The sequence below is a fragment of the Mirounga angustirostris genome, unplaced genomic scaffold (assembly GCF_029215605.1).
Source record: "Mirounga angustirostris isolate CCGP_5_RB_7025 unplaced genomic scaffold, mMirAng1.0.hap1 SCAF_6, whole genome shotgun sequence".
In the NCBI taxonomy this organism is placed as follows: Eukaryota; Metazoa; Chordata; class Mammalia; order Carnivora; family Phocidae; genus Mirounga; species Mirounga angustirostris.
This window is the reverse complement of record NW_026991714.1, coordinates 129,146,572-129,172,212: the sequence shown is the minus strand read 5'-3', so window position 1 is coordinate 129,172,212 and position 25,641 is coordinate 129,146,572. Positions and strand designations below refer to the sequence as shown.

The window sequence follows — 25,641 nt, the reverse complement described above, 5'->3', positions numbered from 1 at the left end:
GGAACAGAGCTACTGAAAAGGCACTTCCAATCTCTGAAATGTCAATGAATGTTTAAGGAGGAGGAAAAGGACTTTCTAAATCCTAAACCTATAGATATTCTAAACCTATTTAAATGTTTTCCAAACGCCGGAGAGGAGTACATCTCAGCCAGATGTCACAGCATGGCATCAGCTGGCCCCTATTTGCAACCACCCACTCAGAACTGGGGCAATGAACGCAGCAGACCCCTCAAGACCAGAGTTGCAGGCAGTATCATGCACAGAAAATAGAACGGCTGCTTTCTGAAATGCGAAAAAGCCAGTGACGTTAGCCTTGTGCTTTTAAAAAAAACCTAGAAGCTCTTACTAGTTCAATCCATCCCCAAATCCACGCCACCCTTTCAACTTTGCAATTAAGAGAGAGGAGAAATTCCGGTCAACTCGCCTTGGGGGGTTGGTAGAGGGCTCAAGTAGGGAGGGGGATGGAGAGAGAAAAAGCAAGCCAATGAAAGATACCAAAATTTCCCACCTTTCTTAAATTCTTCCAGCATAGCGTCCAACTTGGTGTCATTGAAAACAAAGTGCAAGGGGTGGTTATAAAATTTAGTGATGGTTTTCAGGGGAGTACAGTCATCTGGATCCACGAAGGCCAAGTCTTTGACAAAGAGGAGGTCCACGATGTTGGAGCGCTCCCCCTCAAATACTGGAATACGGGTGTAGCCGCTCTCCATGATCTCCGACATGGTGTTGAAGTCCAGAATGGCTTCGCCGGTGATCATGAAGCAGTCCCGGAGCGGAGTCATCACGTCCTCCACTGTCTTGGTGCGGAGCTCCAGCGCCCCTTGGATGATGTTCAGCTCCTCCTTAACGAGGTCGTTGTAGGGGTCGGTGACCCGGAGCATCTCCAGCAGTTTTTCCCGGTTATAGACAGTGCCTATCTCCTGGCCGAGGACGCAGTCCAGCAGCTTGCTAACCGGGTAAGAAGCGGGGAAGGTCATCATCATGAAAAACTTGGTGAGGAAGATGGTGTTGGCCCCTACAGCCAGGCCGTGCCGGGAGCAGATGGCCTGGGGCACGATTTCCCCAAAGATGACGATGCCGATGGTGGAGACCACCACCGCCACGAGGCCTGAGCCGGCGATGTCGTCGAGCAGGATGGTGAGCGTGGTGTTGACCAGCACGTTGCCCAGCAGCAGCGAGCACAGCAGGTAGTTTCCCTGCCTGCGCACGGGCTCGATGCGCTTGGCATAATTCTTCTCTTTCTCCGTGCCGCAGTTCTGCACGATGCGCAGCTCCATCGGGTCCAGAGCCATCAGCCCCAGGTTGAGGCCGCTGAACATGCCCGACAGGCACAGGAGCAGCGAAATGAAGATCACCTGCAGCCAGAAGGGCAGCAGGAACTTCTTCTCCTCGCCCACAATCATCTTGGTGTCCTCGCCGTCGTGATAAATCCAGGTGGTCTCGGCCCACGGGGGCGGCGGGAGCCCGGCCACCCCGGAGCCGCCCTTGCCCCCGACGGCGCCACCCGCGGACCCCGGGCCGCCGGCGCCTAGGGCTGGTGTGGAGAGCGATGTGCACAGGTAATAGGACTTGCTCTTCTCCATCTTGCGCAGCGGTTTGATCTCGATTTCAATGATGCCCGATGTACGGCGGTTGAGAATGATGTGGGGCAAGATGATGATATCTGAGGTGCGGATGCCGCAGCGCTGGGGGCCGCTGTCCGGCTCTGGCGGCGCGGGGCCCCCTAGCCCGCGCTCGCCTGGGCTGTGGCGCCGCCGCTCATGCTCCGTGAAGGCGATGCGGGACCACGTCTCGTTGTTGATGTTCTGCCCGTACACCCGCAGCTTGACCCGGGTCCGCTCGCTCACCCGCAGCGCCCCCCCTTCCATGAACGACACGTCGTTCGTGTCCTCCAGCCGCAACCCGATGATCACCGTCTCCTCGTTCTCGCCCGCTGCTGCGCAGCCGCCCGCGCCGCAGCAGCAGCTCAGCAGTAGCAGCGGCAGCAGCCGGCCCGCCGCTGCCTGCAGGACCCCCCGGCCGCGGGCGCTGAGGCTGCGGCGCGCCGCCATCTTCCAAGTGGGCAGTGCGGCGGCTGCCTGCCCGCCCGCCATCTTTACTTCGGGTTCACAAGCGACACAGCCAATCATAGGGTGGCTGCTCCAGCTGCGGCTTCATCCTTCCCACCCGGCGGCGCGAGCGCAGGCACCGGCCCCTGGGCGAGATTGCGGCGGAGCGTCCGCACACACTGTTCAGCAGTCCGGCTCCCTGACTGACACTGACTCGGCCTCGGCTAGCTGAGGAACCTGGAGACTCGCGGGAGGGGAAAAAGGGAGGGGGAAGCGCCAGCCGCTCCCGCGAGAGGCAGGCGGACTAGCCAATCACGCGCAGGTGCCCACCCTCCCAGCCAGGGGGCTGGAATGGGGGCGTGGTCATGAGCGGAGCCGCGGACCAATAGCAAGGTAGGTGGGTGGGGCGATGAAGGCCACCGTCCCCCTCAGCACGCCAAGTTTCCAACTGAAAGGCGCGTGACTCTTGTGTATGTGCGAGGGGAGGAGGTGTGGCCAGCTGGGGCCCGAGAGCCAGTCACAGATGAGGGCTGTACGAAAGGGGGCGGGGCCTCAAGTCCAGCTACCAATGAAAAGGGGCCGTCTGTGGGTCTGGCGCTCCCTGAGGGGCTTCGGTAGTAGATTCCCGCACCTGGGTAGGCAGCGTTGGGCTAATCTCCTGTGGCGTTAGGCGGTTTTTCGCCGCACCGCATTGCCCGCTCCCGCAGTGCTCAATGTTCGTGCGGAGAGGGCCGCCCCATGGGTCCGAGAAGCCGACTAGGGAGGTCTTAAGATGCACATTTGCCTGAAAAGCGGGACACCGGCTGCGCCACCCACCTCTACTTGTCCACGCCGCTCTGCCCGAGATAAGCGGCGGCTCAGTAGCCCCAACACCTATTGACCGGTTTCTTCTGGAGACTCACTTCTCGCTATGGGATGCTCTCACTCTGCAGCTTTGTGGTCATATGGCGCCACCTGCCGGCCACGTGGGCACCCTGCAATACTTTTCAGGTCCGCAAACCCCAAAAGCTGTGCCAGAGGTGGGAAGGTTATAGTGAAGCAGTTTCCCCACCTTACAAGTCAAGAACCCCCTCACTATACCACAAAGCTATAGTAATCAAAACAATATGGTATTGGTATTAAAAAGGCACATAGGTCAATGGGATGCAATAGAGAGCCCAGAAATAAACCCACACATACATGGTTAATTAATTTTAGGACAAATGAGCCATGAGTATACAATGGGGAAAGGACAGTCTCTTCAATTAATGGTGTTGGAAAACGGGACATCTACATACAAATGAATGAAATTAAGCCACTATCCTACACCATACATAAAAATTAATTCAAAATGGGTTAAAGACTTTAATGTAAGATCTGAAACCATGGAATTCTGAGAAGAAAAGGTGGCAAGCTCTTTGACATTGGTTTTAGTGATTTTTAAAAACTTTTTGGATCTGACTCCAAAGGCAAGGTAAACAAAAGCAAAAATAAATAAATGGGACTACAACAAACTAAAAAGCTTTGGCACGGTGAAGGAAACCAAAAAAACAAAAAGGCATCCTACTCAATGGAAGAAAATTTTTGCAAATCACATACCTGATAAGGCTTTAGTATCCAAAACATAAAGAACTCACGCAACTCAACAACAACAACAAAAACCAGCCCAATTAAAAAATGGGCAGATGATCTGAATAGACATTTTTTCCAAAGATGGCCAACAGGCACATGAAAAGATGTTCAACATCACTAATCATCAGAGGAATGCAAACCAAAACCACAATGAAATATCACCTCACACCTGTTACAATGGCTATTACCAAAAAGACAAGAAATAACAAGTGTTAGAGAGGATGTGGAGGAAAGAACCCTCCTGCACTGTTAGTGGGAATCAACTTGGTGCCGACACCACCGAGAACAATATGAGGATTCCTCAAAAAAATCAAAAATATAATTACCATATGGCCCAACTATTCCTTTTCTGGGTATTTAGCCAAAGAATACAAAACATTGATTTGAAAATATATGCACACCCCTATATTCATAAAAGCATTATTTACAATAGCCAAGATATGGAAATACAATGGAATAGTACTGGGTCATTAAAAAAAAAAAAAAGGCAATCTTGCCATTTGCGACAATATAGATAGAGTTGAGGGTAATACTAAGTGAAATAAGTCACAGGACAAAGAAAGATACAGTACAATTTCACTTATATGTGGAATCTAAAAAACAAAATGAACAAAACAAAAACAAACTCATACATACAGAGAACATACTGATGGTTACCAGAGGCAGGAGGGGTTAGGGTTGGGTAAAATGGGTGAAAGTGCTCATTTGTATGGTGCTGATGGTAACTACATTTATGGTGGTGATCACTTTGTACACTCCACAAATATCAAATTTAACAGTGTATACCTGAAACTTATATATTATATACCGATTTTACCCCAATAATTTAAAAAGAAGGGGCACCTGCATGGCTTAGTCGGCTAAGCATCCAACTCTTGATTTCGGCTCAGGTCATAATCTCAGGATCATGAGATGGGGCCCCAAGTTGGGCTCCGTGCTCGGCGTGGAGTTGGCTTGAGATTTTCTCTCTCCCTCTTCTTCTGTGCCTCCTCCCCCTCGCTCGCACTCTTGCTCTGTCTTTAAAAAAAATAATAAGGGGTGCCCGGGTGGCTCAGTCTTTAAGCGTCTGCCTTCTATTCAGGTCATGATCCCAGGGTCCTGGGATGGAGCCCCCATCAGGCTCCCTCCTCCATGGGAAGCCTGCTTCTCCCTCTCCCACTCCCCCTGCTTGTGTTCCCTCTCTCGCTGCATCTCTCTCTGTCAAATAAATAAAATCTTTAAAATAATAATAATAATAAATAAAATAAATTAAAAAGAAGATTTCTCTCATATTCTTGCTGAAAGTGTATATCCCTGGGCCCCATTCCATGTTTACTGAAGGGACAGGACCCAGGAATCTGTATCTCTAACAGGCAGCCAGGCAAGTTTGGGAAATGGCAGGGGGCAGACATCCTAAGAGACCCATAAAGGCTTCTTCTTTTTTAAAAGATTTTATTTATTTATTTATTTAAATATTTGAGAGAGAGCAGGGGGAGGAGCAGAGGGAGAGGGACAAGGAGACTCTGCGCTGAGCACAGAGCCCCACGCTGGGCTCGATCTCACAACTCTGAGATCACAACCTGAGCCGAAATCAAGCTCTGACACTCAACCAACTGACCCACCCTGGCGCCTACCCAGGGCTTACTAATCACCTGACCAAACCCTGCTAGGTCCATGGGTTACTCAGGAGAAAAAGATGCTGAGGGTGCCTGGCTGGCTCAGTTGATAGAGCATGTGACTCTTGATCTCAGGGTTGTGAGTTCGAGCCCCACATTGGGCATAGAGATTACTTAATAAAAATTGTAAAAGAAAACTTAAAATTCAGGAGGAAAAAACCCTGAAGACCCAGCTCCCCAGGACTCCCAAACCACTGTGTCTGGAGGAGGCACTGTAGCAAAGTAACTGCCAAATTGGTCTTCTTGTTGCAACTTAAACACCCAAAATATAATTGTTTTGTTTTTTTTTTTTTCAATTCTGCAAGCACATTTTCTTCCCTTTTTGTAAACAGGTCAGACGTTTCTGATTAATTTCTGGTAGGGGTAATAGCAATGGCCTCTTAAGGGTCCCTCCTCTTCCACACCTGCCTCTTTCCCTTCTCAGCCCAGCAGCCAGAGTGGTCTTGTTAAGTCAAATCCTGTTGTTCCTTTGTTTGAAATCCTCACCCGGCTTCCCATTTCATCACAGTAAAAGCCACAGTCCCTACAATAGCCCACAAGGCTCGTAAGGGTGTGCTGTCTCTCCTTATTTCTCTGACCCCATCACCTGCTGCTTCAGCCAGTTTCTCCTAGCCGTTTCTCATTCACTTCAGGGATGCTCCCTGAGAAGCCTGTGCACTTGCTATTTGTTTCCTGTCCCTGGGACTCTCTTACCCCAGATGTCAGTGTACCCCATCAGTCCCCCTCCAAGACTGCCCAAAGGCCACCTTTTTTTTTTTAAGATTTATTTATTTATTTGAGAGAGGGAGCACGAGTGGGAGGGGCAGAGGGAGAGGGAGAGAGAATCTGAAGCAGACTCCACACTGAGCACAGAGCCTGACGTGGGGCTCGTCTTGGGGCTTGATCTCACAACTCTGAGACCACCACCTGAGCTGAAACCAAGAGTCGGACTCTCAACTGACTATGCCACCCAGGCACCCCAAAGGCCACCTTTTTTTAAACTCACAAACATTGCCTACACTCCATCTCTGCTTCATTGTCCTTAATTTTGTTTATTATCTGTCTCCTTCCACCAGAGCTTGACTTCGTGAGGACAAGGATTTTGTCAGTTTTGTTCACTGCTGTATTACCAGGGCCTAGAACAACAGTAGATGTTGAAAAGAAAATTTGTAGAGTGTTAAAGAAATGAAAGAATTTTTATTCTGATTATTTTCAACTCATGTCCCTGACTCTATTTTCTAGCCCGTCAGTTTCTGGCAATCCTTCCCCCACCCCCAGTTCTCTTACTGCTATATTTGAAAAAATAAGTTCAGATGACAAAAACCCGATTCACAAACTTGGCATGCATTTATAAAAATAGCATTATCAAAGTTTAGAAGCAAAAAAAGTTGAGATTTTTAGGGATATCTGACAAAGGTTAAAGATGGATACGGTCCTTCTAAGTCAGCTGATTGAAAATGAAACTGTTTTAAACTTCTTAAAAAGTGTGAGTTCGAGTGTGTTTAAGGGAGCTAAGAGGGAAGACCATTAAAGACTCACAAATGCTGAATGTACACTTTCGAAATAAGTGTGGAGAAGGGGTGCGGGGGAGAGCGGGCCAAACAGACAGATATTTCCTGTGCATTGCAGAGAAAGCTAGAACGGCCAGGAAAGTGTGGCATTCAGCAGTTTAGAAACAAGTTAGAAATTCAGGACTTCATAGCAAAAAATATAAGGAAGGACCCACTGGGACAACTTACAATATAAAATTAACCAAGCTCAGGGGCGCCTGGGTGGCTCAGTCAGTTAAGCATCTGACTCTTGATTTCGGCTCAGGTCATGATCTCAGGGAGATCAAGCCTCAAGTTGGACTCACGCACTGGGCGTGGAGCCTGCTTGAGATTTCCTCTCTCCCTCTCTCTCTGCCCTCCTCCCACCTAAACAATAAAAATTAATAAATTAAATAAAAATAAAAATAAAAACAAACCAAATTCACACTGGGATCAGTAAGTGATGCTTATCCTGAATGGTGCTGGGGGGCAGGGTGGGGGTGTCATATTCTTCACGTAGACCCAGGACACAGAGCAATCTAGATACCTAAGCCAAGTAAACTCCTCAGAAAGAAGGATCTTCCTTTGAGTTTGGAGGCTTGTTAGCTCAAAGAGTCACCCTCTTTTTAGTGAGGGGTGCTGGTGCAGGTTTGTCATGACTTCCAGGGGCTTCCAAGTCTGTCCATCTGTGTGAATGGAGGACAAGGGCAACACTTGCTTCTAGGGATCTCTTTTTAAATCTGGAGGAAAACAAATACAATAAAATTTTGAATTCTGACAATATTTCACCTCCGAAAAGGGCTACAAAAGGCCTGAGATGGCTAAGTGGGTGCCATAGGTGTCTAATCCTAGGTAGGTCCTGACTTTGACCTTAGGCAAGTCATTCAGGTAAAGCCAGAACTTTCTAGCAAACACCTTCCCTACCTAACCCTCTCTTGCCAGAATCCTTCACTGGCTGCTAAAGGGGAGGAGTGACTCTTCCACTCTTTCCGCTGCAAAGGATCAACTCCCATGTGTGTGGATTCCAGGATTTGGGAAATCACTCCATCTAGACCTAAAAGTCGTTTTGAGTTTGATTGTCTTACAGATTGCAAGTTAAACACCAAATAGCTCTCTATGCATTTTGTTTTTCAACATAAAGATCTAACTTGATAGAGAAGTTTTTTCTTTGCCCCTAGAAAATCGCCTGGTTTTAGAAAATATTCAAAATTAGTGCTGCAGCAGCAACGTTTTAATCACGCCAAAGCACTAGATCTTCTGAGGAAAAACAGGAACTGGGCAAATACTGGAGTTACCCAGACTTTCCCTAGAATGAAATCTGTTCCCCCTGAAGCAACGTTGTTCACTGGTTTAAATACACAGGCATCTTTTAGTTCAGATGAGAACTCGCCACAACAGCGGGCCAAAAACAAACAAAAGAAGCTAGAATCAGGAATCACAGCAAATCAGCAATGCCATTTACCTTCTCTAGAAGCTTTCTTCAGGCTTTCTTTCCCTCCTTTTCTAGATATTTTCTGGATGTAGTCAGTGGAGTAGGAAGAGAAAGACAAAAGCAGCTTTTTGATAGGGTTGTGAGAAAAGCTTCCTCCCTTGATATGAGCCGAGCTCCTTGGGTGCGGCCTTCCCGGTAATCCCGTCTCCAGTCAGGCGCTCAAGTGTGTGTAAAGGAGACTCCCACTGCCCTGCCCCCCCCCCAAAGGCTCTGGGTCCCTCCACAATGGGGACTTAGGAGCTGGACAGCACCCTACACCGCCACTGCTCTTTTCCCAGGGAGCCTGCCCCTCCCGACCCTTCTATGGGGCAACCCCAAGAGGTCTCTGCTCTGCACAGTCACCCGCTTCCTTTCTCCCCTGCCCCCTTGACCTGGGCTACTCAGAGAAAGGTGTCTCTGCGCTAGAAGTCCACTGTTGGCCCTGCTTCAGGACCCCTATCCTCCTGACTGCCAGGCCTGCAACTGTAGGATTTTCTAAAATCTTTTAGGATGTTCTTTCTCAGTGCTGTTCCATCTCAGTTCCAGCCTCCAGCTCCGTCTTGGACAGACGTGTAAGAAAGGCTCTGAGGGGCGCCTGGGTGGCTCAGTTGGTTAAGCGACTGCCTTCAGCTCAGGTCATGATCCTGGAGTCCCAGGATGGAGTCCTGCATCGGGCTCCCTGCTCAGCAGGGGGTCTGCTTCTCCCTCTGCCCTCTTCCCTCTCGTGCTCTGTCTCTCATTCTCTCTCTCTCAAATAAATAAATAAAATCTTAAAAAAAAAAAAGAAAGAAAGAAAGGCTCTGAGCTTGATTATCCTTATCATTGTGGCTAAAACACTCAACCCAGGTCATGATTTGGGGAAACTTTTCACTTCCAAATTTTTAAATGTTGACCCATGTGAATGTCATCTATTCAAAGATCTTAATTTTAAAACTACATTTGGGGAGTGAGGAAGAGGCAGTTGATAAGGAAGACTGACAGGAGGCTGGTAAGTAGGAATGGGAGTTCAGGGGGAAGAACGGATTCTGAATGTCCAATTCTGAGCCCTCCCGTGAGATTCAGACCAGCATGGGTCTGATACTAGAGCTGGAATTTATGATTACGACTCCAGTCATAAAATGCCAATTTTCTCATACCAACTGAGTTCCTTCCCATGGTCTTTTTTCCACATCCTCTGAAGCTGGAGCAAGAAATCTACTCCAAGTCAGACACCACCACCAGCCCCCCTCCCCGCCATGTATAGACAAATAATATGCCAGACCTCAGTGGAAAAAAAATCCGCTCTTATTTTTAGTTCCTCTGAGATATCTATTTGTTTTATTTTAAACATTACTAAAGACTTATTTCTCCCCATTTATTAATATATCTCAATTCTCTGTTTCCTCTTTAAATTTTAACTAAAGTTTTATATCTTATTTCTTTCCCCCATCTCTTTGTTTCTCTTTTGCTCATTCATTCATTCATTCACTATATATTGTGTATCTAATAAGTTCCAGACACTGTGCTAGGCATTGTGGAGCTATAATACTAAATCAGAGGTTACCCCATAATCTTACCAGTAAAGAAGTTAGGAAACATTTGCTACATAATGACATATGCAGGTTAGAACATCAAACATCTTAAAAAGAAGTACAAATAAAGTGGGAGAATTGAGACTTCATGGTCTTTGAGTTGGTCCTTGAAAAATAGATAGGTTTTTCGATATGCCCATGTAAGAGCTAGCCCAAGAAAGGTGTCTTCGTGTGCTCGGGCTGCCATAACATAATATCATACACTGGGTAGCTTAAATAGAGAAATGTATTTTCTCACAGTTCTGGAAACCAGAAGTCCCAGATCAAGGTCGTGTAGGGTTGGTTTCTGGTGAGAGCTCTCTTCGGCTTCCAGATGGCCTCTTTGTCCTCACATGGCTTTCCCTCTGAGTTTGAATGTGGAGAGAGAGAATGAGCTCCCTGGTATCTCTTATAAGGACACTAATGCTATTAGATCAAGGCCCCATTTTTATGACCTCATTTAACCCTAATTACTTCTTTGGAGGTCCCATCCCCAAACACAGCCACCTATGAGGGTTAGGGCATCAACATATGAATTGGAGGGGGGAGGCAGGGGGAAGAGACACAACTATTCAGTCCATGACCAAGGGACTGAGAGAGAAGGAGGGAAAAGGACCCTAATGGAGAGAAAAGCACCAAGCAAGACAGCAAAGGGGGCAGCATTTTTGGAACACCATGCAGTCGGATTTGCTTCTAAAGCCCATAAAGAATAACAGCAAGAATAATGCTGGAAAGTTGATCAGGCCAGTTTGTGGTGGACTGGATGCCAAGTTTAGAGATTTAGATTTCATTCTGTAGGCACTCAGAGCTATAAAAAGTTATAAGTAGAAGAGCTGTATTACAGGAAGATTAACTGACAGCACCAGTGTAGTGATGCTGGGACCCTGCCAATGTAGGAATTTGAGGAACTCTTGCCACTCCAAGTGGAAAAAACCTCCACGGTTTACAAAGCACTTTCCCATCTGCTATCTTGACTGACCTGCACAATTAGAACTAAAGGTACACCATTTTTCCAGCCACATGTAGGAGAAAAAAAAACAAAAACAGATATAACTATCTCATGCCACAGGAGTCCCCAGAAAATGGGACACACCACCCCCTCTGTTTTGGAAGTCTACACCTAAATCACAGCTGTTAGCACGGGGGTTCGTGCGGTAATTACGAATCGTAGAGCAAACATGAGTTTTCCCAGGCTGGCCTAGATTCTTGATCATAGGTGAGACTTCCTAATACATTTTTCAATCTTCTAAAAAAAAAAAAAAAGATTGACATACAACAAACCTACAGAGAAGTGCGTAAAACATAAATGTAAGGAGCAGACCACAGAATTTATCGTCCAAAACAGAACATGTTGGAGACTGAAAAAAGGGTACTATTAATAATTCACCTAGTTTGAGGCTTAAACTGGGACAGTCCCAGGCAAAGATTATGTTCACCTTGTAATAAAAGGAACCACCCCCTAGTTGAGAAAAATACCTCCCTCACAACATTTCCCTAGTTAGATCCAAATGAAAGAAATAAGAAGGTTAATAAGAACAAGAAAATAAGGACAGTTAATAAAAGATTAACTACTAAGCCTAGAAGCTGCACAAATCCTTCTGTGCTTGCTGTGCAAACCTTTCCTCCCTAGCAACTTGACATTTTGAGGTTTTAGCTTTCCAGGGGATGTTCATTTAACATTCACAAAGAAAGTTATGTGATGGAGGCTTGTTAACTCTGGGAACAGAGAATAAACTGTCCAGATCACCTCACCTGACACAATTAGGCTCTGAGTTATATGTCAAATTACCATAAGCAGCCCCAGCACCCTGGTTCCCTCCTGCGAGCATCCCTGCGAAGCTCCACGTGCCCTTCTTGGCTTCTGCTTGTAATGAATTAAATATATAAGTCAGATTCCTAGATGAGGCCATAGACCCATCGTTTGAATGATCATGGGGATAAAGCCCTCACTGGTAACTTTGTTGAAAATGTGCGCATCCTAGTCCTAAAACAGGCCACAAACTCAAAAGCCTACAGGGGTCAGTAAAGTGGATGGGACAGGGATGGCGGCAGATGGAAGGGGCACACTCTGGCTGGAGGGGAAGCCTTTTCACTCTGGCCGTGGCAACTGGGCAGAAATGCCAGGCTCGTGGGGCCAACATTTCTACTTCTCCGAGAGAAGTAGAAATTCATATTTTATGTAAAATCTTCTGATTTATAAATGTGGGCAACGAATTCAAACAATTTCAAAAGCACTGTGACCTCTCCAGATTCTAGATCCATAAATCTGTTTCCCAGCCTGGCAGGGAATGTAGAGTATACCAAATTCAACTCCCTTCTTTCACGGACGGGGAAAGTGAACCGCAAAGTGGACACATGATTTTCCTACGGCCAAGTAGCTAGTTTGGCAGCGGAGCCAGATCGAGAAGGAATACCTGCTTCCGGTCTCCTGCATCACTTCTCATTCCACAAATGAGAAGAGAGTTAATGGCTATAGGCCTAGTTAAAAAGTTAGTAGAGCCAAGTCTGGCTTACAGTGCCCCGGCAACGGTATCAATATACTGTTCTCTTTTACTCTCTCGGGCTTCTAGACAACGTATAGGAGGCAGGGTGCTATTATTATGAAGCAGTGGAGTAACATTAGAGCAGAACATTTTTGTCCCAAATTGATTTTCCCCTCACCTGGAGCATACCACAGCTACATGGCTCTGCTCCATGAAAGGAGGGGCTAGCATGTTCCCATTGGGGAAGGGGATTGGTACGGTCATCAGTCCAAGACAAGCAAGGCTCACGCAGCAGGAGAAGATTAAGTACAAAACTTACATTCACAGAACACTCCCATTAACCTCAGTGGGAGCTGTGCTTGCAGAAATTGCAGGGTCAGCAGCTGAATAGAGACAGGAATGAGGCACTAAAGCTCAAGTCATAGGTTACTATTAGGATTGTATAATTCCAGCTCCATATTTGCAAAAGAGTTCATTTTTATTATCTAGTGAGATCTCCCTCTACTGACTCTCCCGGCAGAGTCTTCGAAAGAACCCTTGTTAAGACCTCATCTGTGCTGTCTGTGCAGTTGAAGAAACTTGGCAAATCGCAGAAGTTAGGACAGGTGCCAACAACATTTAGAAAACAGGCTTAGCTGTTTTGGTTCTGCTGCCCCACGGGGTTCATCATCTTTGATTGTTAGTGATCTGGGCCTAGGACAGTGCCTGGTACAGAGTAGGTACTTAATAATAGTGAATAAATGAAAGATTGGATGGATAGCTTCACATTCCTTGCCAGGCTCACTTAGGAGACCTCCCAATCTAATAAGGCAGAATTAGTCACCCCTTTGCTGCTTCCTAGGAGCCATCCAAGGCAAGGCCAAGAATCAATAAGAGAAGCAGGCTCTGCCGCTGTCTTGGCACAGAGCCATGCCCTTTTCAGCCATGTGTGGCTGGAGGTGGGGGTGGGGGTGGGATCCTGTTTAAGCTACTGCTGTGCTCCCTCCAGTAGGTAAGCTGAAAAGCCTCTGCAGGCTTACCTGATTTTTTTTTTAATAAAGATTTGTTTATTTATCTATCCATTTATTTATTTAAGAGAGATAAAGAGAGCGTGAGCAGAGGGAGGGGCAGAGGGAGAGAGAGAATCCAAAAGCAGACTCCCCAGCTGAGTGTGGAGCCCAACTCGGGGCCCCCAGGCGCCCCTTAGCTGATTTTTAAATAAATTCTCTCCCTATGATAATGAAGGACTGAAAATACTATATTTGGTACAATAATCAATTAAGAGAAAATCTGCTCCTTAAACCCTTTAAGGCCACTATTTTTTTTTTTTTTTTTAATGTAAGCTCTACTCCCACCGTGGGGCTCCAACTCACAACCCTGAGATGAGGAGCTGTACGTTCTACACACTGAGCCAGCCAGGCACCCCGTAAGTCCAGTATCTTCTGAAAAGTGTTTGTAGCTACAGAAGAATTAGGCATCTGTTTCTCTGGCTCTGCTGTTTTTAAGTATAACATGTATGAAATGAAAGTTAACAGGTAACCTAGGTGGTAGGTAAATAGGCAGTCACTCCAATGTTTCAAACTTTTCTGCATATTTGAAAAGGTGGTAATACAGTGTTGGGGGGAAAGTTGTCCGCTGTCCAAAGAGCTACAGGCAGCTTCTTAAACCATGCTCTGGCAGCAAGTTGGTCTTCAGCTGGTCCTGCCATCACATGCTGGTGGCAACCATATAGATCCAAACTAGTAACAATTTAAACCATATGCCACCCACCCTTTCAAAGAACTTCATGCAGACGAGGGAACAAAGGCACAGAGATGTTAAATAATTTTCTCGAGGCCAAAATGCCAAGTGGAAAAAGAACCATCAAGTTTGCCATCAGACTTCTGCTCCTCCTCCTTCTTATTCCACTCTGCTTCCCGTGCTTAAAGAAGAGGTATCCTCTGTGAGAAGGGATGTCTGCTCCTAGGTGTCTCTCACCTATTTTGAATATTTAAATAACCACGTATGGCATTTTTTCTGAACAGAACATGTCTACTTTATTTTATATTATGTAGTTAATATTTTATCTAGATTCTAGATCAAATACAGTTCTTATGATGTATATTTTGTTGGAAGATAATGTATAAAGTAGGTTATTCTTAGGAAAAGCCCAACACGAGTTTCCACATTCCAGTTCACACTCATCCCTCATCATCTTTTGGGGGAACTAAGAATTCAGAATGACAAGTGATTGCCTAAAACCTCCTCCCTCTAAATTTAGAAAAGCCTAATAAATCAAATAACCAGAATGTCCTTTCTTTTCATCCTTTCCTCCTATAGTAGGACCACCTTGGGCTCATGGATGGTGAAGTATGCTTAATCCCACTTGTACTGGTCTAACTAATGCTGTCACTGAAGTAGGTTACGGCTGAGTAGATATGGAATTCTAGAACCATGAAAACACTGTTTAGAATCAAGGTCACAGAGATGAATAGAGCTTAAAAGATACCACCCAGTCCTCTCCTTATTCTGTAGTAGTAAGTTAGGTCCTATGGCTGAACCCACTCAGAAATCTGAGAATTTCTCCATTTTTAACAGCTTTATTAAAAGAGGGGTCTGGAATATAAAATTCATTCCAATGTTTTACAAATATTCTCAGAACCCTAATAAAAAATCTCTTGGGTCATGCCACTCCCCCTTGTTATTTTGCACTGAAGTCAGAGCAACTGGTTGAGCTTTTTCTCATTAAAACTCTTCATTGCTTAAAGGCTGTTATTAAAGAACTGATCAGCTCCTGATGACAAGGACCATGACTTATATATGACTTACACCTTTCTGTGTCCCCTGACAAAGTCTTCAAGTGCAACTGGACTTCAATTAAATAACGTTCTCGTTTCTAATGATGACATCATCCTGAAATAGTCCTCAATCTCATTCTTTAACTATGGAAGCTGGAACTAAATCTAATAGTTTCCTAAAAGTTTAACCGGGGCACATTATAAAGGAAAAGAAAACCCACTGTTTTTATATCTCCTACCTCTTTTTAAAAATTATCACTCTTTCCTGATCCAGTTAAGATTTACTACAGATAGTCACAGTGTTGTCATTCTTTAGGATCTAATGAGGTCAAAGAGATTCATTATTCAATTGTTTTCTTCATTCAATTACAAAAAAAAAAGTATTTGATTTAGAAGATATCTTAAGAGCACTCCTAACAAATTTGATTTTGCAATTTTTTTGGCATGATTAGCATGATTTCAGTTGGAGCTTTGTTTTATGAGCAAACACCGTGAAAGTCCAAAAGGTGCTATGCAGGTCAGAAGGAAGATGTTTTTCCTGAGACTCCTGAAGCCCTTCTTGCTCATTGGCCAAGCCCAAAGACTGCATCTCAGTTCCACATCGGACCACTAGGTGGCACCAGAACTTTGAATTAGCAAAGAGGAAAACCCGCTTAACCGGCCTTTACGTCATTTGCTACGAACCTTCAATTAATATCTTCTAAAAAATAATTCCTTATTTTTATCAATGATCTAGAACATAGTGGCTTTTCACCATTTATTCTTTCTTATGGTCTGTGCTGTGGGGAAGAGGAGATTAAAAGACACGTAAGTCCTTCACCATCTGCCCCTTTCTTCTGGTCAGCTGTAAATTACAGACAGCAGCCTCCAGCAACATCAGAAGAACATCCGGGCTTTGCATTGTCAGACTCTCCTGCAAGCTTGAAAGGATCTGTGATTACACTCTGTCAAAAGGCAAACCAAAACAAAAGGACAAGTTAAAGGTGTTTTGATGTTCCCCAATACTCATATTTCAGTTTGACTGAGGTTGGCTTACCTAGGAGGTAGATAAAATTTTATAATTCCACAGGATCCTTGGGATTCATCTATAAAGGTGGCTGTCTCATCCTGAAGCGTCTAATCAAATGTTTACTACTTTCTTTCCTTTTTCAAAAAATATTTTATTTATTTATTTGCAGGAGAGGGAGAGAGCACAAGCAGGGGGAGTGGCAGGCAGAGGGGGAAGCAGGCTTCCCGCTGAGCAGGGAGCCCGATGTGGGACTTGATTCCAGGACCCCGGGATCGTGACCTGAGCGGAAGACAGACACTTAACCGACTGAGCCGCCCAGGCGTCCCAAGTTTTTACCACTTCCAAGGTAAACTTCACTTCAAGTTTTGTAAAGGTGGTCCCTAGGGAAAAGTTGGAAACTAGGAAAGTTGATTTTGTTTCATTTTGTTTTATGGGAGTCCCATTTGTACGTGCCTTTTACCCTTCTGGAACTGAATACCAAAATGCTGACACTTCTTTCCTTCCCTTACTCTCATGTCTAGAAACATGTGTGCAAGACAAGAAGGCAAGTCTTACACACCAGGGCCGTCATTAGCAACTGCTGATATTCAGATACTGAGACTGCCAACAACAGCCAGCAAGATCTCAGGGCAGAGTGAGTGGAATTTTCAGAAGACAAGATGGCAGTCTTTATTTTTCTTCCTTTCATCTCCAAATGAGATACCTCCAACAGCAGCACCAGTGAGGCCAGAGAAAAACCAGGCACAAAGGCAGGAAATCAAGAGCATGAACAATCCACCTCAAATAATGATAATGAATTCATTAAACATAAATGTACACTCTTATTACTGATTCTTGGTCACCGCAAATAGAAGGCAGGACAAGACAGGCATGTACCCTACGTTCATGAAGGACAGTCTTATGGACCACTCCCTTTACTGAAATAACGTACTGGGGGCCTGGGCCTCCCTGACCCGCAGTTTCCACCTTTCTACAATGAAGACGCCTGCCTGGATCTGGCTCCCTAACAGGTAAGCTAGCATCCAGTAGGGGATCTCCAAGCCTGGAAGAGGGCTAGCTATGCTTGTCGCTGCGGCCAGGCCCTCCTGTCCACTGTTTATTTCCTGCTCTTGCTACATTGGAATTCCTGGTCATAAGAGTTAGCCTCTCCTCCTTTTCACCCAGGAAAATGATTTCCCACTCTTTTTCTTCCCATCCCATGTCCTCTCTACTAACAGGAGATAGTGATATCAATTATCACTTCCTAATGCATGCTCCCACCCCTAAAAGGTCCCAAGACTTAAAGGAAATAAAAGGTGAGACACGTTGAGAAACAGTCCTTTCCAGCACCAACATCCTGTGATTCTACAAAAAGTCTAGATACAGAGAGGTAGTACAGCAAATTGGGTAAGAATGTCAGCTCTAGAATCCGACGTGGGTTCAAATTCACCACTTTCTAGCTCTGTGACCTTGGATTAATCTCCCTGAGTCTTAGGTTCTTCATCTGCAAAATGAGGATAATAAGGGTTATTGTGAGGACAAAGTGACACAGTGCCTTGAACATCTTACCTGTTCAGTAAAGGCTAGGTCCTCTAACACTATTCCTAGTGTTGCTGATGTTGTTACTACCACTACTATTAACTGTAGCAAGATAGTGCATACCACAATCCTACATGCATCATTTCAGATCCTGCAGTGTTTTACTAATGTAATTCTTTTTTTTCTTTTGGAGGCTGCATGCCCAGTGTGGAGCCCAATGTGGGGCCTGAACTCACGATCCTGAGATCAATCCCTGAGCTAAGATCAAGAGTCGGACGCTCAACCAACTGAGCCACCCAGGTGCCCCTAATGTAATTCTTTTAATAGCAAGATACACTTTCCTTGTCAGGGTTAAAAGAGAAGAAGGAAGAGAATGAGGAAGAGGAGAAGAGGAAGAGGGGGAGAGGGCGGAGGAGCAGGAAGGGCAGGAGGAAGAAGAAGACGAAAGAAAGAAAAGAAGGGCTCTTGGAAACAGTCCTCACTGAGTCAATGCTCAGGAAGAAGCAGCAGTCCTCACTGGTGGCAGGTGTCGGGAAGATGCGAGCACCAGCAACCCCCACGTGCCACCTGCCTGTACTGTGCTCTTGGCCTTTATTGGAAAGGTCTTCTGTAAAAAAGATAGGAACGTCCTCCTCCAAGCACACAAGGTTATATTTCTAGGACACGCAGCTGTTTCATTCCTTAAATCTTCCTTCACTGTCAGCGATTGCCATTTCAAAACCTTGGAACTGATCTAAAGACACGGGCACATCAGCACTCTGAAAGAACCAAGGCAGATGAGAGAGGAGGCAGGTGGGATAAACCAGTTCAAGTACGTGGCAAGTTATGATTGGTATGTGAGGTCAAGAGCCCTCCTGTACGCCCCGCGTGGACACTAAGAGGGAGGTCAAGGAGAGCCAGGCTGGAAGAAGGGGTCTCTGCAGAAGCCAGCCCGCTTAATGACTTTTTTTTTTTTTTTTTTTTACAACCAGAGTACACTGGAAGTGTGGTGGTTGGAGGAAACACTCCCTTTACTTATTACCATAACCTGCTGACAGCTTTTCTAACTAGTATTCAGGAAACCAGGTTCCAGGAGAATTAGAATGATGGAAACATTTCAAAAATACATATTGATACTCACCAGCAAGGTTTGGTTATCAGTGAACTCCCAAGAGTTTCAAAATACCAATAACACATTTGTGAAAGGTTTCAAGGGCTGAAAGGTCCAAAGTCACATTTCTCTACTTTCCAAAAAGGCATCTGCTTAGAAAAACAGAACAGTAGGGGCGCCTGGGTGGCTCAGTCGTTGAGCGTCTGCCTTCAGCTCGGGTCATGATCCCAGGGTCCTGGGATCGAGCCCCGCATCGGGCTCCCTGCTCAGTGGGAAGCCTGCTTCTCCCTCTCCCACTCCCCCTGCTTGTGTTCCTGCTCTCGCTATGTCTCTCTCTGTCAAATAAATAAATAAAATCTTAAAAAAAAAAAAAAAGAAAAGAAAAGAAAAACAGAAGAGTAACAAATAGCAGAGGTCTCAAGAATTTAATAAAGTAAAACCTGTAAATCACTCTTCAGCTCTAGAGGTGGCTCCTACATTTAGCTTGCGCTTGATTCATGCTGGTAAGAGTGGCCAAACAAGAACACATTCGGTTTTTTGGCTCCAGAATTCCTGCCTCTTGTGTTCAATTAAACTTTCCCAACTACAAATCTACCATTTTGGAGAGTGATCTCTAAACAAGCTTTACACTTATAGACTGCTTATAATGTAACAGAAGGAGGAGAAAAAGGCATACGAGTTACTTGTGTCTCAGTGTATGCTCGATGTATCCAAAGTTATTACGAAATACAAGCAAAAGAAAGCAAAAATTCATGGCAAAAGATTAGAGAATCTCTGGGCCCAGGAGAAAGGGTGTGTCAGGAAGAATGAGAAATCCTAGAACACGGTTCCAAGTGACCAAGAATCTTAATTAGTACAAATCCATAACTGTAACTACTTCTATTTCTTGAGTGTGTATTATGTGCCAGGCATCAGGCTAACATTCTCCATAGATCATCCCCATTGATCCTCACAACCCGAGGAGAAAAAGTGATTATTACCTTCCTGTTACATATGGAGAGACAAAGGGTGTAGGGAGGTTAGGTAATGTACCTGAGATCACACATGCCTGGTAGAGCCAAGATCTGAACCTAGCCTATCTGACTGCAAGGCCTGTATACATAAACCCCACGCTCTGCTGCTATCCTGGCACAGTAATATCAGTATCTTATTTTCCGGGGCTTCCAATGTTCAGCGCCTTGAGACACATCGTTGGTATGACTTCGGTGAATGTTGTAAGTTCTGGCAGCCCAAAGAGACTTGAAATCCATCACTCAGCCTGTTCTAAATACAATATTATAAATTAATGAATGGATCAATAAAATAATTGACACCATGAATAGGGGGAAAGGATTAAATATATAAGAAAGAGGGGCGCCTGGGTGGCTCAGTCTTTAAGCGTCTGCCTTCGGCTCAGGTCATGATCCCAGGGTCCTGGGATCGAGCCCCATATTGGGCTCCCTGCTCGGCGGGAAGCCTGCTTCTCCCTCAACCACTCCTCCTGCTTGTGTTCCTTCTCTCGCTGTATCTCTCTCTGTCAAATAAATAAATAAAACCTTAAAAATAAAATAAAAAATATATATGTATATATATGAGAGAAAGACAAAGAGGGATGCTACTCTCTACCCATCTGCCTTCTTCATAGGGTAGCTGTGGAGATGGCAGGAGATAAACTGTGATAAAATGCTTTAGGAAATGCTATACCAATACTTCAGATACTAGAATAATTCCAAAAATGAATCTAAAATATTTTAGAAAATGATCACTTTAGAATATAGTGGTATCCTGGCTCTGGTATACATTCAAGAAATTAAGATATGATCAAAATTAGCTTTTCAAAACAGTGGGGAATTGATATAATAAATGAACAGGAAAATTTGAACTAGTTAATATTTGGAGAAATAGTCACACTGTACCTCAACATTTATGCTAAAATAAATTCCAGATGGTTTAAAAATTTTAATGTGAAAAGCAAAACCATGAAAGCACTAGAAGAATCTGCATGACCTTGGATTAAGCAATGGATTTTTAGCTATGACACCCAAAGCACAAGCAACCAAAAAAGAAAAATTCAACTTCACCAAAATTAAAAACTTTTGTGCATCAAAGGACACTACCCAGAGTGAAAAGACAACACACAGAATGTGAGAAAGTTTTGCAAATCATATATCTGATAAGGGTCTAGTATCCAGAATATATAAAGAGCTCTTACAACTCAACAATAAAAAGACAACCCAATTTAAAAATGGGCAAAAGAGCCTAGGTAGCTCAGTCAGTTAAGTGTCCGACTCTTGATTTCATCTCAGGTCATGATCTCAGGGTTGTAAAATTGAGCCTAATGTGGGGCTCCATCTTAGGACCCTGGGATCACGACCTGAGCCGAAGGCAGATGCTTAACTGACTGAGCCAACCAGACACCTCTAAATTGAATTCTGTTTAAAAACAAGGTTTAGGGGCACCTGGGTGGCTCAGTTGGTTAAGCATCTGCCTTTGGCTCACGTCATGATCCCAGGATCTTGGGATCGAGCCCTGCATTGGGTTGTAAAATTGAGCCCCATGTCGGACTCTGTCCTGGGCATGGAGCCTGCTTAAGTTCTCTCTTTCCCTCTCGCCCTGCCCCTCCTCCCTCTCTCTCCCTCTCTTAAAAAAAAAAAAAAATGGGTAAAGGATCTAAAACAACATTTCCCCAAAGAAAACATATAGATGGTCAACAAACATGTGAGAAGATGGTTAGCGTCACTAGTCATTAGGGAAATGCAAATCCAAACCACAATGAGGTACTTTACACTGACTAGGATGACTACAATAAAAACTAAACAGAAAATAACACAGTGTTGGCAAAGATGTAGAGAAATTAGAAACCTATACATTGTTGGTAGGAATTTAAAATGGTGCAGCCACTGTGGACAACAGTTTGGTGGGTCTTCAAAAAGTTGGATGTAGAATTACTATATGACTCAACAATCCAACGACTAGGTATAGACCCAAAATAACTGAAAACCAGTACTCAAATAAGGACATGAAGTACGCGTACATGCATGTTCACAGCAATACTACTCGGAACAGCCAGGAATAGAAAGAACCTAATCATCTATCAACTGATGAGTGGATAAACAAAATGTGGTATATCCATGCAATGGAATATTATTCAGACATAAAAAGGAATGAAGTACTGACATGGATAAACCTTGAAAACATTATGTTAGGGCGCCTGGGTGGCTCAGTTGGTTAAGAGACTGCCTTCGGCTCAGGTCATGATCCTGGAGTCCCGGGATCGAGTCCCGCATGGGGCTCCCTGCTCGGCAGGGAGTCTGCTTCGTCCTCTGACCCTATCCCCTCTCATGTGTTCTCTCTCTCTCTCTCAAATAAATAAATAAAATCTTTAAAAAAAAAAGAAAAGAAAAGAAAAGAAAACATTATGTTAAGTAAAAGAATCCAGACACAAAAGGCCTTATAGTATATGATTCCATTTATATAATAATGTCCACCATAGGCAAATTCAGAGACAGAAAGCAGATTAGTTTATTGCCAGAGGCCAGGGGGAGGGGAGATAGCAGAATGACTGCTTAATAAGTATGGGATTTCTTTTGGGGTAATGAAAGTTTTCTGAAACTAGATACTAGTGATGACTGCACAACCTTGTAAATATACTCAAAGTCACTAAATTGTACACATTAAAATGGTTAAAATAGTGAATTTTGTTATATGAATTTTATCCCAGAATGTCTAAAGTACTAAAAGAAAATATAGGTGGGGCCCCTGGCTGGCTCAGTCAGCGCAGGATGCAACTCCTGGTCTTGGGGTTATGAGTTCAAGCCCCACCTTAGGTGTAGAGGTTACTTAAAAATAAAATCTTAAAAAAATTTTAAAGAAAATAGAGGTAAATTCATAATGTTCACATGGAGAAGGTCTTTCTAATCATAACATAAGAGGCAGAAACCATAAAGGAATTGACTACATAAAAATTGAAAATGTCTACTCAGGAAAAATAAGCAAATAAAAAGATAGATGACATGCTGAGAAAAAATATTCACAACATATAACAGATAATCGTTTACAGAGCAATAAAGAAATGGCAAATCCCACTCTAATGGCAGATGGTTAAAGGAATTATACAGGAAGTTCACATTGGATGAAATATAACTGGCCAATAAATAGGCAAAAGGTTCAATATATGCAAAATAAAACAACAAATTATTTTCTGCCCATCAGACAAGCAAAGAGTTTTAAAAATAATACCCAATATTAGTAAGACGGCAGGGAAAAGGTATTCTCATACATTGCAGGTAGGCATGTAGACTTCTACAGTCTTTTTGTAGGGCAATTTGACTATCTCAATTAAGACTTACAAATGTTTGAGGGGTACCTCGGTGGCTCAGTCGGTTAAGCATCTGCCTTCGGCTCAGGTCATGATCCCAGGGTCCTGGGATCAAGCCCTGCATCGGGCTCCCTGCTTAGCAGAGACTCCGCTTCTCTCTCTGCCCCTCCCCCCCATCCCCCAGTTTGTGCTCTCCCTCTCGCTCACTCTCTCGCTCACTCTCTCTCTCGCAAATAAATAAAATCTTTAAAAAAAATTATTCAAATAATTATTTGAATATTTGAGTAATTTTTTCCAAGGTAACTCTTAACCTTTTTTGTATCTGGACTCCTTTAAGAATCTGATGAAAGTAATAGATACTTTCTTGAGAAAATATACATACACATATATAATTTTAAGGGATTCATGGATGCCCTGAAGTCCATTCATGGGTGCACCAAGTTAAGAGTCTCTGACTTAATATCCAGATTGGAAAAATAAAGTTATGAAATTAATTCAAATCATTTTGTAGGTACAAATATGGCTAGAAATTATTTATAGTGGCCAACTAAAAGAATAACGATTTGTTTCTTGTTTTAGCAGTCAGTGGCAAGGCAGGGACTGAAAGCCAAACAAACCTTTGATCCTAAAGCAGAACAGCCACTACATGCTGGCAGCTTCTCTCCAACTGGTCTGATCAGAAAATTCTGGGTGAATCGTGAATTCTTCAAGATAGCTGCTGTTTCTTCATCCACTTCAACAATTTCACCTTCCTGAAGGGTAGCAGAAAAAAAACACATATTAAGAAATGCCACTTTAGGGGCGCCTGGGTGGCTCAGTTGGTTAAGCGACTGCCTTCGGCTCAGGTCATGATCCTGGAGTCCCGGGATCGAGTCCCGCATCGGGCTCCCTGCTTGGCAGGGAGTCTGCTTCTCCCTCTGACCCTCCCCCTCTCACGCTCTCTGTCTCTCATTCTCTCTCTCTCAAATAAATAAATAAAATCTTTAAAAAAAAAAAAAAGAAATGCCACTTTAATCTTTTTTTTAAAGATTTTATTTATTTATTTGACAGAGAGAGACACAGTGAGAGAGGGAACACAAGCAGGGGGAGTGGGAAAGGGAGAAGCAGGCTTCCCGCGAGCAGGGAGCCCGATTCGGGGCTGGATTCCAGGACCCTGGGATCACGACCGAGCCGAAGGCAGACGCCTAATGACTGAGCCACCCAGGCGCCCCAAGAAATGCCACTTTAATCTTAATAAAAGAAAAACATACAAAGGTTTTACTAAGGAGTGACATTTCAGGATAAAAAGACCGTATCTTCTGAAACGGTATTTCTGTTCAGACCCTGCCGCTAGTTTCATGCTCATTTCAAAATGTAATTGACCAGTGTCATAATCAGTTTTTCTTTGGTGGCAAAGCAAAAAAAAAAAAAAAAAAAAAAAGGACACTCATTGCTCCAGTATCCCATCTCTCCTCAGAGACAGATGTAGAAAACCACTGTTATCTGAGTTTCACCTTATTCATCATTAAAATGAGGGTTTAAATTAAAATAATAGTGTTAATGTGTATTTTTGTGAGTCCCAGGGTGTCTGGGGGGCTATATAAAAGCCTCATGCCTTGGGAACCAGGAATGAGCACAGGAGAGTCTGGGTTATCTAACCCCTGCTCCCTTCAGATAAGCTCTGCGTTTACCCCTTCATATACTGGGGTTGTGTAATGCAATGTCTGACACATAGTATTGGTTTTTTGTGGTTTTTAAAATTTTTTTTTAAGATTTTATTTATTCATTTTGAGAGAGAGTGCACGAACGAGAGACCACAAGCAGGGGGAGCGGCAGGCAGAGGGAGAGGGAGAAGCAGGCTCCCCGATGAGCAGAGAGCCCGATGTGGGGCTCGATCCCAGGACCCCAAGAGTATGACCTGAGCCGAAGGCAGATGCTTAACTGACTGAGCCACCCAGATGCCCCAAGTATTGTTTTTTTAAATAAGATCTTCCTTAAAAAAGGAATTCTACTATTAAAGATGGGGGTTCTTTGAAAGCCACTATATCAGAGCGATGGGTTCAAAGGCCCTTCCCACTTTGATTCTGTGACCCTACAGAAGCAGGCAGTACATCAAGGGGCAGTGGATCAGTGAAAAAGCATCAATAGCACCGGGGAGTAGTTAAGAACTTCGAAGATGCTATTTGGACCAAAAAATCAGGTGGGAAACAGCTACCTTGGGAAAAATCATGATTATATCTTCTATTTACTGAGTTCCCGGTATGTACCAATGTTCTGCTATATTATTGCTAATCTTTATTAAAATTTTATTTTTTAAGTAATCTCTACACCCAACATGGGGCTCGAACTTACAACCCGGAGACAAAGAGTTGCATGCTCTACTGACTCAACCAGCCAGGGGGCCCCTATATTACCGCTAATCTTTTTTTTTTTTTCCTTATAGAAATTCCACACAGTAGGTATTATTACCCCTACTCTTGCAGTGGAGCAAACTATATCTCAAAGAAGGACTTATTCAAGTTTACCCAAGTAATAAATAATAGGGCCAGAATTTGAACCCAGGTATCTGATGCCAAAGCCTATACTTTTCCATTTTGAGGAAATAAAGACTGCCCTGCAAAGAGTAGTAGAAATATCAATATATTGTCATTAAACAACAAGAGTTC

General features: G+C 44.2%; 2 protein-coding genes across 10 annotated transcripts in view; both read right to left on the bottom strand.

Annotated features, from left to right (window-relative positions):
* The window catches only part of CNNM2 (cyclin and CBS domain divalent metal cation transport mediator 2), a 140,520-nt gene extending 137,905 nt beyond the window's left edge, over window positions 1-2,615 (bottom strand). The window contains exon 1 of one of the 7 annotated variants that reach the window (XR_008506394.2): window positions 509-2,615. Coding sequence is in view for 5 of the 7 variants with exons in the window: in XM_045878731.3 (XP_045734687.1) it covers window positions 509-2,129 (1,621 nt within the window). In the remaining 2 variants the exon portion in view is untranslated. The remainder of the gene's footprint in view (window positions 1-508) is intronic. The other 6 variants (XR_010412561.1, XM_045878731.3, XM_045878732.3 and 3 more) reach the window with 6 other exon arrangements.
* Window positions 2,616-10,030: 7,415 nt separating this feature from the next.
* AS3MT (arsenite methyltransferase) overlaps window positions 10,031-25,641 on the bottom strand; it is a 29,166-nt gene continuing 13,555 nt past the window's right edge. For 2 of the 3 annotated variants that reach the window (XM_045878729.3, XM_045878730.3), the window contains 2 exons: window positions 23,614-23,748; window positions 12,323-16,026 (listed from right to left, as the gene is read on the bottom strand). In XM_045878729.3, coding sequence (XP_045734685.2) covers window positions 15,934-16,026; window positions 23,614-23,748 — 228 coding nt within the window. In that variant the 3' untranslated portion in view covers window positions 12,323-15,933. Of the gene's footprint in view, window positions 10,209-12,322; window positions 16,027-23,613; window positions 23,749-25,641 lie in introns of those variants that run through there. The other variant, XM_054508364.2, reaches the window with a different exon arrangement.